The 12,860-nt window shown below is 38.3% G+C and overlaps 2 protein-coding genes across 6 annotated transcripts in view; both read left to right on the top strand.

The window, feature by feature from the left end:
- Positions 1-698: 698 nt before the first annotated feature.
- On the top strand, positions 699-6,075 carry LOC118235287 (claudin-15-like). Of its 2 annotated transcripts, none has more exons than XM_035432483.1 (5): positions 699-915; positions 3,169-3,333; positions 3,435-3,516; positions 4,524-4,631; positions 4,873-6,075. In XM_035432483.1, the coding sequence occupies exons 1-5, from the start codon at positions 699-701 to the stop codon at positions 4,967-4,969; spliced, it is 669 nt and encodes a 222-aa protein (XP_035288374.1). In that variant the 3' UTR covers positions 4,970-6,075. The 2 variants fall into 2 exon arrangements, with proteins under 2 accessions (XP_035288374.1, XP_035288373.1); XM_035432482.1 differs by lacking the exon at positions 699-915 and adding an exon at positions 2,078-2,536.
- A 4,592-nt stretch (positions 6,076-10,667) lies between these two features.
- LOC118236630 (chromodomain-helicase-DNA-binding protein 3-like) overlaps positions 10,668-12,860 on the top strand; it is a 41,778-nt gene continuing 39,585 nt past the window's right edge. For 2 of the 4 annotated variants that reach the window (XM_035435150.1, XM_035435148.1), the window contains exon 1: positions 10,668-11,276. In XM_035435150.1, coding sequence (XP_035291041.1) covers positions 11,114-11,276 — 163 coding nt within the window. In that variant the 5' untranslated portion in view covers positions 10,668-11,113. The remainder of the gene's footprint in view (positions 11,277-12,860) is intronic. The other 2 variants (XM_035435151.1, XM_035435149.1) reach the window with 1 other exon arrangement.

Raw genomic sequence — 12,860 nt, 5'->3', positions numbered from 1 at the left:
ACATTTTAGGCATATTTTGATGACTTCTGTTTAATAAAGGCTATGCATCATGTAATTTTTGGTTTAGAATTTTTATCAGTTGTGTGTTTTATTATCTTAAGATGTTCAATTTGTATATTCAGTAATGTTCTCAATATTTCTTGAATCTGAAAAAAACCTCCTTTTGTTCATTAATTTACATGTATCATAGCATATTAATTAATACACAAATATAGTCTTTATTTATTGAACCTGTCTACACCATTAATGATTTTCCCCTTGGCAAACATTCAGACAAGCTTAAAATAACAAAAGAAGTATATAATTTTACAACATAAGAACTGAAAAAGCCTTTGCCCTTAGGCCTCTTTTTTCTTTTACCTTATATGTGAGGGCAAATTGTTTAACGTGTGAAGAGGCATCACTTTGGGCGGGAATAGCTTGTAGATAATAGCTGAGGCCTACTAAGGATACTACTATGGTTCATAGACTTCCATTTTGAATGCATGAAGTAAAAAAAAAAAAAAACCAGTAAGTCATGTCATTATACCAAATGTGTAGTCCAGAGTGCAATATAAAGACAGAACAGGTTCTATTTCATGCGGGATTGATGTCTGATTCCATGTCGAGGTCAGTACCCCATTCTCAAATACTTCAGTCAATTCCTTTTGCAGTCAATACATTTTGAGTGGTCCAAAAAAAGAGAGAATGAATAGAAGATGAATGCCATTGCAGAAGTGGTTGCTCTTTTTCTGGGGTTTGTGAGCTGGGTGATGGTTTGGATATCATTGCAAGATCAGTACTGGAAGGAATCTACCACGGATGGCAGCGTCATTACAACTTCCACCATCTATGAGAACCTCTGGATGTCTTGTGCCAGCGATTCCACGGGCATCTACAACTGCCGAGACTTCCCATCCCTGTTTGCTCTGTCTGGTAGGTCACTGTGTTATTTTAATGGCGTTAATAGTAATCTTAGTCGTGATAATACCAATGAATCATATTTATGTACATTATTATGATTATTTTTATTATTGTTATAATTATTTCATTTAATATTGCAGAATATGTTATTATTTTCATTATCGTGAAAAATAAAATTTCAAGTAATATTAAATGATTTGTCGTTTTGGTATAATTATTATTATTAGTAGTAGGAGTAGTAGTAGCTGTAGAAGTATTAGACACTAAATATATCTAAATATGTAAGGTTTGCTAAGTCTAATCACCTGATCATTTTTTAAATTTTAGATGTTTTTTCAGTACAAAATCCAACATGTACACACACTTTTTGTTGTAAAAAGATGTACAACCAGATTTATTGTTTTTATTCACTTTGTATTATACTAAAAGTACTGTTGCATATTATTTGATCAGTACATGCACTTGTAATGCAAAGCATGAATGCAATCAAAAATGTAACCATACTTTTATGGAGCCAATTTCACCTGACACCTCAGGACTCAGGTGATACCAGTAGTTTTATTATACATTTTGGCAATGTTACTTATGCATAAATTAACCTGAATAATGATGTTCTGAAATTGTTTGTGTAGGTTCAGAGATTGCTACCCAAATTATATTTCAGCTTGGTGATTTTGTGTATTATTATTATTATTATTATTATTATTATTATTATTATTGTCGTTGTTGTTGCTGTTGTTGTTGTTATTGTTTCTAATAAAATAAAAAAGTTATCATCATAATGACCGCATACGTATGCTATTCAGTTCAGTAGTTCAGTTTAGATGGCATGATGAGGTCACCAGAAAACGTGACTTCGCATTCTGTCAATTTTGTTAGTATACTATGATTAATAAATTATGGTCCCTTCAAAAGGAAATGTGCACAATGCACTATAATGCACAAGTGCAAATACAGTATGGGAATGTATAAGCTTTCAAGGACAACCCTGTGTTTGGTGGTCTGAACATTGGACTTTTGTGACGTTCTGTCCTTTGATAAACACCTGTTCAGTTTCGACCAAATGTACTGTGGAATAAGAGCAATTGAAAGAAAACGGGAGGGGTGAGGGGTGGGGTAAAGAGGAGAATTAATCATTGATTGCTAACTCCCAAACTAGCATCACATAGGGAATTGTGTGCAACAGTTCCACACAGGATTTTAAACTGTGACCGAACTCGAGCTCAGAAGGAGAGCGCGTGAACACCAACCGGGAGGAGATCGGAGAAAGTTGAGGCTGGCCAGCGAAGGGTATTTACTAGTGGGTTCTAAAAAAAAAAGGGGGGGGGGGGCAAAGACAAACTATTGTTTAATAGAGTAGCCTGTATTTTAACTACCCAAAATAAATAAAGCACATTTAGGAAAGAAAGAAAAAATATGAATTCCATTGTAGAAGTTGTAGCTTTTCTACTTGGTTTTTTGGGCTGGGTTATGGTCGGCGTCGCTTTACCGAATCGTTACTGGAAGGTATCCACAGTGGATGGCAATGTTATTACTACTTCAACCATCTACGAGAATTTGTGGATGTCCTGCGCTACCGATTCAACGGGTGTCCATAATTGCCGTGATTTTCCATCACTGCTTGCACTGTCTGGTACGTGTAGCTACATTCACTAAGACTTATGATATCATTTTCATATTTCGTATTTTTTTCCTCTCTTGTTAAGTTGAATGGGGGTTCCAGTTGGTATAGGCTACATGCTGTAGGCTAATATTGCTTTTTTATTGGATTCATATGACGCTTCTGCTCGTTTACTGCCATTTGTACCACGTAGGTATTCGAGAAATAAAGCCTTGTAAAAGACAGATTACCCCTGTAGTTAAGATGTGTAAGCTATTACAGTCTACCCTCGTGTCTCTGCGTACTATTGTAACATGGTTTTCAATGAAATTCACCAGAAACTGTGTGTGTGCGTGCGTGCGTGCGTGATTCTACCTATCTATCTGTCTATCTCCACGGTAACCAGAGCACTGTTCCTGGAGATCTACCATCCTGTAGGTTTTCATTTCAACCTGAATTTGGCACACTTGACACTACTAATTAGCAGCTCAACAACATCTCTAGCTGTTGAATGAGCTGTGCTTTGTTTGTTAGGGTTGTAAATAAAACTTTCAGGACGGTAGATATCCAGCAACATAGTTGGTTGCCACTGATCTATATGTATGTCCGTGTGTGCCTGTTTTATATGTAATGACTTGTCTGATAATATCTTCATTCTCACACAGGGTATATTCAGGCGTCTCGCGCTCTGATGATTGCTGCTGTAGTGGTAGGGAGTTTCGGGATCGTCGCGACTCTTGTGGGGATGCAGTGCTCTAAAGCTGGAGGAGAAAATTACGTTTTGAAAGGCAGAATTGCAGGAATGGGAGGCGTATGCTTCCTTCTCCAAGGTAACAGCACACCCTTGGTTAGAAAAAGTGTTGCAGAAGCTATCATTTAGATGAAGCTTCTTAAAGTTTCATAACTTTTTCCTTCTCTATCAATGCCTCAGGTCTGTGCACTATGATTTCTGTATCTTGGTACGCATTCAACATCACCCAGGAGTTCTTTGATCCATTCTATCCAGGGACGAAGTAAGTTGAGCCGAACTTCCTTGGAGTCAGCAGGGTTTAACTATTTTTAGATGTAGCAGTGCTGCCCCCTGCAGTATGTGAAGCTTGACCAATTTTCCTTGACCAAAGTGACCGTTTTCTCTGGATGTTAGACATTATTTATGCATTAATAATGATATTATTTATACAGGAGATATATTGTGTTTGGAATGTTTGGAATGTTTTTCTTTTATGTGCCTTTCACATTGCTATACCAAGATACATGTATATTGTTTATAGTACAAGTTCAAATGTTCAGTGCTCATTTAGCGTTCAAGAGGGGTCAAATGTAATCAAATATAAAATAATATGGCTTTTTTCAGACTGAAACTTTGTGTGTGTGGTGTATATCTGTACTATAGCTAGTGCATGTAATAAAGGCTGGCCACATTGGCCTGGCTGACCAAACAGGTCGATGTTGAACTTTGCATAAAATTGGCTATCAGCTGGTATATTATAGCATTTTTTTCACAAGCCAACCTTTTAATGGTCATATGCATATCCTCTGGAGGCATAATATTACTACGCAAGCTGCTTTGGTGTTACAAAAATGGTATTTTTCTGTTTTAAACCACAAACCTGTAATTTCCACAATACCAGCCATTCTAAAAACTGGCAGGTTGTCAGAAACTTAGGTAAATATCTAAAACATAATTAATTGGAAACAAAAAACTGTCTTTGTCCACACAGGCCATATTTAGAACTGAAATCTAGACAGTATGTCACAACCACTTCTTTCACAACACTGTCAAGTTCTGTCTAATGAAGCAAAGCTATTTTTTTTTTAAAAACCAGGCCATTTTAATCTTTTTTCACTAGGGAAAGAAATCCCACTAAAATATCAGGTGATCAGTCCTCCTGTCCCATAATTGCATTGGTACAGGCCTTGGAACATCCATATTAGTCAAACTCCAGTGTGTAATGATTACAGGCCTTTCATTAGATTCCTGTATGGGCACATTTTAAATGTTCTCTGTGTTTTGTGGCAGGTATGAGATTGGGGAAGGCCTGTATATCGGCTGGTGCTCAGCCACTCTGGCCATCTGTGGGGGATGCTGTCTGGTGTGTGCCTGCAAAATGGAAACGACAGAGAAAGTGTAAGACCAGCGCCACACCTGCCTTCCTTTGTATGTGATGTCACTGTGTGCTGTATGCAGTTCTCTTTCTTCTTCTTGCTTTTGCCCACTTTTGCTCTCTCTCTCCTCTCCCTCTTTTCTCAGTCAGTCAGTAACATTCTGTAAATGTGGTATTTGTGTGTATGTCATCCATCTTATGTGGAAAATACTGATATTGAACCAGACCCCTTTCATGTGTTCTCTTTCTCCCTTTTCCTCCCAGGCCTTACCCGTACCAGCCCTCCAGGGGCACAGTGTATTCAGGAGTTGCCCCATCACAAGTTCCCCCCAGCCAATATGGCAGGAACGCTTACGTCTAACGGAAGAGGTAGTACTTTGAACTTAAAGGGTCAAACCAAACTCCTCATCAGCAGAACAAAAGCAGACTGATCTGCAAACACCAAAGAGCTGCCATGTCACTGGATAGCTCAGAATCCTTTATGAGAATACTTCCGTCCCACATGAAATTGTCACACTTTCATGTAACCTCATAGTTATCATAAGCGATTGAAACAAGTAACAAGCCTTTAACACGTCCAGTGTAGTATCCTTCCAATGTCTAGCTCCAAAATATAGTGTATCAACGGCTTAAGTAGGCTAGTTGTTGTTTTTTTTTTTTTTAATTCACATAACATTTAGATGAAAACAAAATCCCTCATAAAAAAAGAAATCTTGTAAATATAAAAGAGGACCTCAATGCTCTTTTAGCCAGAATTCCTAGTTTTAGAACAAGACAATGATGCTTGAAGGTCTTGGTTTTTATATGGGTTGTAATGCATCAGCAACAGTGCGGTTAGATGTGTATGGAGATTAACAGTACAGTACAGGTGGCTGCAGCCCTTGAATGAAAGTTTATTAATTGGAGGCTTCTTGGAATATTCCTTTGAAATAGAGAGGCCTTCTGCACTATCCAGGTAACTAACATTCTCAAAATACTGCCGAAACAGCAGCTTCCCACAGCGACAACATTGTGACATCACAATGTCTTAGCCAAGAAGGATTCTCCATAATGGTTAACAATACAGCTCTTGTTCAAGGAGAGATTCAGGGATGTTTAAAAAATGTCTGTTAGATTTTTGTTTTAAATTTGATGTTCAAACTTACGTTTATACATTATGCTACCCTCAATATGTTATGAAGTAAGGAACCATATTTTGATTTTGAAATAGCCTGAAGAATTAATTTGACTTCTACATGAAATTTTTATTGCACATAATTTTCTGTCATACTGAACAAAATCTTGTTTTTAATATATGTATGTCAGTGTAATTTGTTCAATGTACACAGTTTTTAAGTATCTAGGCAATGAATAGATTAAGGTCAAAACACTCACTCAAACTGTAAAGATTTTTAAATATTTGAAATAGATATTTGTATTTTTCTTTTTATACATGTTTATATGGATCTGAAATAAATATATTTGACTGACTACATTTCATGTGATTATATGAACACCCTAATGTGCATTAAAACAGGTTGCTGTCGATTTTAGCTTACATTAAAGCAAGTCTGGACTACATTACTGTACATTATTTAGTTGTTTTTCAGACCCTCCAGTCCTTAATAAGTTTGGTACATTTTAACAGGATTGTATCTGAAAAGAGAGTAAGCCGGCTAGTTTATTTGGCAACATGATTAAACACATCAAATAATAAAATAATATCTGTTTTCAAATGAAAAATCTCAAATGAGAAAGTGGATTGACAGTGCGTTGGGATTATAAATCAGGAAATAAAATGAAAATAAAATGTGGCATTTTCTAAAAAGCTAAATACAAAAATTAAGATGTGATGTAGTTGCAATGAAGTAGATCTTTGTTGGATCTGACAACCAATGTTTACAGAAATGAATGTAATGAACTATGAAATTTCATGGTTCTGAAGGATATTTAGCTCAATAAAGTTAAACATAAATGGGTAACGCTTTACAACATGAGTACACAAGCTTAAATAATGCTGAACTAATGCATGACTCATCATGATTTAATGCATGAATTGATGCATGGTGTATCATGAGCTCTCCTGGCTCAATGTTAATATATGACTTATTAGTTCATGGGAGTACTAAACACTTAATGGATCATCAATTTATGAGAGGTAACTCAGTTAAAAAATATATTAATTAACATGTCATTAAATTATCTGTAAACCAAGTAAGTGGCCTTCTCAGACCAATGCATTTGATCAGCCTTTCCTAAAGCAAAACAGTTCTGGATTCTTTTTTTGGGCACAAAGTATGGAGCTAGCTGCATGAGACTGGTTGGGGAAAAAAACTTAATAGTTCATTCTATCAATCAACCAAACTTTATTTATATAGCACCTTTCATACAAGAAATGCAGTTCAAAGAGCTTTCCAAAGAAATGTATTAATCATTAATCATTTAAATCATTTTTATGAGTTTAAAAACCTCAGTGAAATCCCCCCTTAACCTCCTGTGTTGTGATTGCTTTGCATCGTCAGCTGTGTGGGGATACTCACCACAGGGGGGCTGAGTCACGGCTTCTGAGGGGGGAGGAGCTGAAGGGGGGGGGGGGGGGGGGGGGCGAAGAAGGGGGGTTGCTGAAGAAAGGGGGTGGGGGGGAGCAAAATAAGGAGGGGGGGAGAGCAGAAGAAGCGGGGGAGGGACTGAAGAAGCTGCCGTCAGAAACACTCAGCACCCACCATGGCTCCATCTCCGTGCTGGAGTCACAGAGTAGCCATGGAACTATAGGCCTGTACCACAGGAGGGATTCTCTGATCTGGCCCTTGAGGCTCATACTAATTCCCATTTTCTTTCTTACCCTCTAATTTGAGACTGATGTAGACCATGGACACCAGGCAAGTGGAGTTTCTGGCCAATTGGTGAAATTAATCCATCAAATAAATATCAGGTAGAAAAGTAAACCAGCAGTTTTGTCTATCCTTGGCCCCTGTTGCACAAATCACGGTCTTCGTGGGCCAAGAACTGCTGATTTTCTACCCTCCTTTTATGTGGGAGTCAGGAGTGAAGACAGTCTGACCAATCAATAGCACTAATTGTTCAAATAATTACATAGGAATAGATTAGAAAACCAGAGCCAGATTTGTGTATCTATGCTGTAGACCAAGTGTCTCCATCTCTGGTCCTAGAGAGCCACAGTGTCTGCTGGTTTACATTGTTACACAGTGCTTAAGTGATCGGCTAAAGCAGATAATTACTGTTAGCCTATTTAACCTCATCTCTTGGGTCTCAACAGGTTGCAGATCTTAAGATGAAAACAAAACCAACAGACCCTGTGGCGCTGCAGGACTATTCATTGCAGACCCTGCTGTAGCATCTCAAACTGCAGTCCTGGAGTGCTGCAATGTATGCATTGTGTTGACTCTTTAGTCAGCCAGTGACTTACGTTAAAAAAGACACAAAAACCCGCTGATGCTGAGGCCCTCCTGGACTGCATATCCCTGCTATAGACAGTGATGCAGACTAGTGTTTAGTGCGCTGGACTTTGGAAATGAAGGCTGTGGAGATGGGTACAGGGTAGGATGCAGGCAGTGTAGCAATCAGTTCAGCTCCTTACTTCTATAGCCCCAGGGAACAAAACAGAGCCCAGCTGTGTAATGCGGTACAGAAAAGACTGAGAAAATAAGCCTTAAGTAAATCATTTTTTTTTTAAATTCGGTGGAGAGGAAGACCTGATGCAGTGAGATATACAGTTACCTGACCCGGGGAGATAAACAGATTTTGCACTGTACTCCACAATTTTTTTGATTTTTTTGATTTGCAATCAAGCAATTTGTGTGGTTAAAGTGCACATTGTCAGTATTTATTAAAGAGTATTTTATGCATTTTGGTTTCACCATGTAGAAATTACAGCAGTTTTTATACATTTGGAATGTCTATTCCTTAATTTCCCTTTTACAATTTTTTTCCCTCCCTATTTGGAGTGCCGATTTGTATGTGTGTCCTCTAAGCCAATGGCTAATTACATGCTGTACAGTGGGGTTGCTGGCCACAGTTGTTGGTGCAGACAGAAGTTAGGTTCAGCCCATGAAGTGGATCACTGCATTGGGACCTACTCTTTAAATCAAATATACTACTGACAGTGCCTGCATCCCTTCAAGAAGATATTCCTAAAACAAGAACAAATGCTCCTTTCTAGAAAGTTCTTTAAAATGACATCTCTGTGCACGAAAGTGAACCAGAGAATTTCTAGGTTTGAAACTTTCCTAACAATGTTAATGAACAAAGAACATCCATTGGACAGGCTTTTTGAACTAATGTATTTACATTCAACAGAATTCCTTCAGTTCAACAAAACAACAACCCAAAAAAGAGGAATTCAAAAGTGAGTCTTTGGAGCCAGTGTGTTAGCAATCATATACTGCAGTATTCCATCATGTTTGTAAACAAAGGCCTGTGCTTTTGTAAATGTGAAAAATAATCAATTTTGAAATGGGAACCAAACAAGAAATATTCTTAATTTACTATCATCTGCAGCTTGTGTTAATGCTTTTTTCCAGTGGTAAAAATCAACAACATAATCAGACCCAAAAAAAAACCTGGTTCATATTATCTGCATAATCAGCTGATTTAGTTGTTCAATTTAGTGTTGAGTAACTAGGAATACCAGCAGAACTTGACCAGGACCAGAGTTACAGACTTCTGCATTCATGAATGATGAAAAGGTGGTGGTAACCTTGCCGAAAGCAACAGTAGAGGGTGCTCTTGCACAACACACTGATAAATTATTGTTCTTCCCATGAAAACATGCAACAGAAACAATAGAATTTGAGAGAGAGCTAGGAACTGCCTGCAAAAAAATGTATACCTTATGCTTTCATAAATAAAATATTAAATATTTGGATATCTAATCATAAAATGCTTAATCTGAAAATGTTACACTATTACAGGCTATAAGCTGCATCACTAGAATAATTGCTGAAGGATAAAATACCTTTGCAGTTTGACATCTGTGTTGCAATAACAACAGTCCAAGTAATCTCTTTTGGTCTTGTGTTATTTTTATTCTCCATATTTTCCTATGCCTTTCTGTGGTTAATAGTGGTACACCATGTGTTGCAGCACATAGAAAGTGGTACCCATTCTATCACCAAGATCAAAATTAGACCATGCCATTGGCAGTGTATTCAAGAGTCTTGCAAGACAATGCATAGTTGACAATGATTGTATAATATTTGTTGAAAAATACAGAGTGAATGTGCATGTAGTTGAGTGTTAATTACTTCTTTTTTCTAGTTACTGTAGGTGCATTCCATCCCAATTGGCTTGCTTATAATCTACTTGTGGATGATCACCTACAAGAGCCAAGGGTCATATAATCCTTCTGAAATTATATATCAGTTACTAGCAAAGTGGCCACATTGCTGGACAATCCACCTACTGTCTCGGTCAAGGAATAGGCTATGGCATTTGTTCCAATCACAAACTGGGAAATATGTTTTGAAACTTTGAGATGAAATTATTATTGAAGATTATGTTTTTCTCGATGCCAGTGCCAATTATTTTAATCGTTAATAGGCAGATACTTTAAAATACGATAGTTTGATTTTTGCATTCTACTTATTTACTTGTTCATAGCCGTCGTGTACACTCTAATCACCTTGATACTTTTCACTTGGGGAGGCTGCATTAAAAATTGACTCCAAAATGTCGTTTATATGGAGGAGGCATCCGAGTGGTTTCTCGAGGTTTTTCTAAGGAAAATGTTTTTCCTACTTTTTAAATCCAGAAATCCCTTTAACATTCCTCTGCTTTACCAATGACATCAAAAGTTATATTTATTTTAAATGTTGGATTTTTACAGTTCGTAATCCCTAGGTAGATAAAACAGCATAAACGTTTCTTTTTTAATCCTCGTTATTAAAAAGTTAATTTATGCGCGTCAGTAGACTGTCTGATCATGGCGGGTTTATATTCCGCCTCTGACCAACCCGCTGTCTCCGACGCACAATCTCTCCACTCCCTGCTCCTAAATAATTTTACACTGCGGTGGGGGCCTTTAAGAATACAGTATTAAGGCAGCCATATTTGTTAGATTTACATTTGACTCTGTCTGCAGTGCGGAGCGACGAGTTATTATGAGAACTTTTAAAAGAAAGACAATGTAACCAGGCGTGCCTGGCGTAAACAAATTGAATGAAGAAAATAAACGTGAAACAATGAAATACACACCGAGATATGCGTCACTTTGCTTGAAACAATGCGATTTTGGAAGGGAGGAGAAAGAGAAGAGCGATAGAAAGGAGGAGGGGGGGGGCGTTCTGAAATAATATAGTCAGCCATTTTTTATGTAAGGGATTTTTCTTATGGGGGGGTTGTTAAAAAATAAATATAAGGGCGGCCATCTTTATTCCTCTCCCTTGTAGTGTAAAATATGCCAGACCGCCCCCCACATTTTGTGTGTCGATTTGAATATTAAATTTTTTTTTTTAATTCTAGAAAGACACTTTATGTTTCTGAGCAAGAAGCGGGTGACAGGATTATAATGTGCTCTCCTCTTCGCTTGTGTGAGGAAGACGAGCGCATGGCGGTTAATTCCGAGGGAGGAGATTTCGACGAAGACGACGAGGACAACGGAGACATAGACGAGAACGCAAGCGACATAAACTCGCCGGCGGCACCTAGAGAAACTACACTAGCCACACCAGGTACAGTAAGGTCTCTGGCTAGACACGGGCTGCGCATGCAAAATAGTAACGTAACCCACAGACGCATGCAAAATTAAAAACAGCATCGGAAGCTTATTTTAAAGTGATATAAATTAGTGTGTTACGATGGACATCAGATATCAGTAGATTTTCTGTCACCTAGTGTTTTAAAAGTTAAAAGACAACTTAAAGCCAAACTTGACCTCGCCCCACATTTTAAGCGGGCTTTACTCGAAATACCATCCCCCTGTGCCTTAATCCAAAATTAACAGCGCCGATGCACGATTTCTATAGTTTGCACTTCGTGTGCAACAGCCCAGGTTTTAAACCAACGTTAGCGTATTCTGTCCCTAAATATTGTTTTCGACTCGTCCATACTTTACATTAACCGCACAGGAAGAGCGCGAGAGCGAGAGTGACAGTAGATCTGATCGGAATGTAGGCTACGTGAAACAGAAGTGGGGCTGTGACCCCACCTTGACCCAGACCACCACTGTCGCAGCACCAGCACAGTGACGGTTCAGGACTGAATGCAAAAGTTTACCGCTGCTCGGTCTTCCCACACTTAAGTCTATACGATGAGGAATAGTGTAAAATCAAAATTTCAATGCAGATCGCTGGTCTGTGTCAAAGAAAGAAAAGTTGTAAATATATTTTTCTAACTACGATAAATTGGCCAATCCTTTAGATTTAATAGTTTCATTATGCAGCAATGTTACATTTGACATCCATAAATATTTATCGCAGATTATGGCATGCATATGCTGAAATGGCTAAAATGGCAGAATCAAATAGCCTAATCTAATTACTGGGAAACAAAAATGGTCAGTTTTTGGTTTATCCTAATGTAATTGCTACTTGGTTACTTGATTTCATATGCTATACGATTGATCCGCTATACGATTCATAAACACATAAACCTAGCCTAAGGCGAATGAAATTGTTTTCAATTGTCTTGAAAAGAACGGAGGCTGGCATTTACTTAATCACATGATCAGCGATTTATAGCACATTCAGACAAGTCAACAAGGGTTTCGACCTGTCCCCCGATAACCCACATGCGAAAGTTGTGGTCAGTCTGCCGGTCGGACCGCAGGTGTGGGAACAGCGGGTGGGAGACGCAAAGGTTCACCGCTCTCCCTTGCGCGCGGCCTCAATCACCGAGCCCAGAGTGCGTGTTGCTGCCGCCTCTGGCTGTGCTTCGCGGCTTAACGGAGGAAGGCAGGCACCTTCAACGGCGGCCAGTGCGTGTGTAGTTTACCAACACTTGTAATAAAATTAAAAAATCATATTTTTTGGCGTCTGTGTGTCTACAAATGTGTACTCGGGGGAAAAATGGGTGTTCGTGAATCTGTGTGCGTGCGTGTAGCTATGCAGCTGCCTGCGGGAAAATAAAAGAGGATAACAATAGCAGTAAAACAGAATGTCAAAGCTTCATTGGGCTAGAAAAATGAAGAGAATCTCACGTTTTGCGATTTGTTTAGAAACTGCAGGGTATTCTGTAATAGCGCTATTAACAGGTTTGCCCGCCAAAAACGAAATAAAAAAAATAGGTTAGCCAGAACGTGTATAAGTGTACTTAGT

This window comes from Anguilla anguilla, chromosome 9, assembly GCF_013347855.1.
Source record: "Anguilla anguilla isolate fAngAng1 chromosome 9, fAngAng1.pri, whole genome shotgun sequence".
Classification (NCBI taxonomy): Eukaryota; Metazoa; Chordata; class Actinopteri; order Anguilliformes; family Anguillidae; genus Anguilla; species Anguilla anguilla.
Note: the sequence above shows the minus strand (reverse complement) of the source record. Positions and strands in the feature narration are given on the sequence as shown.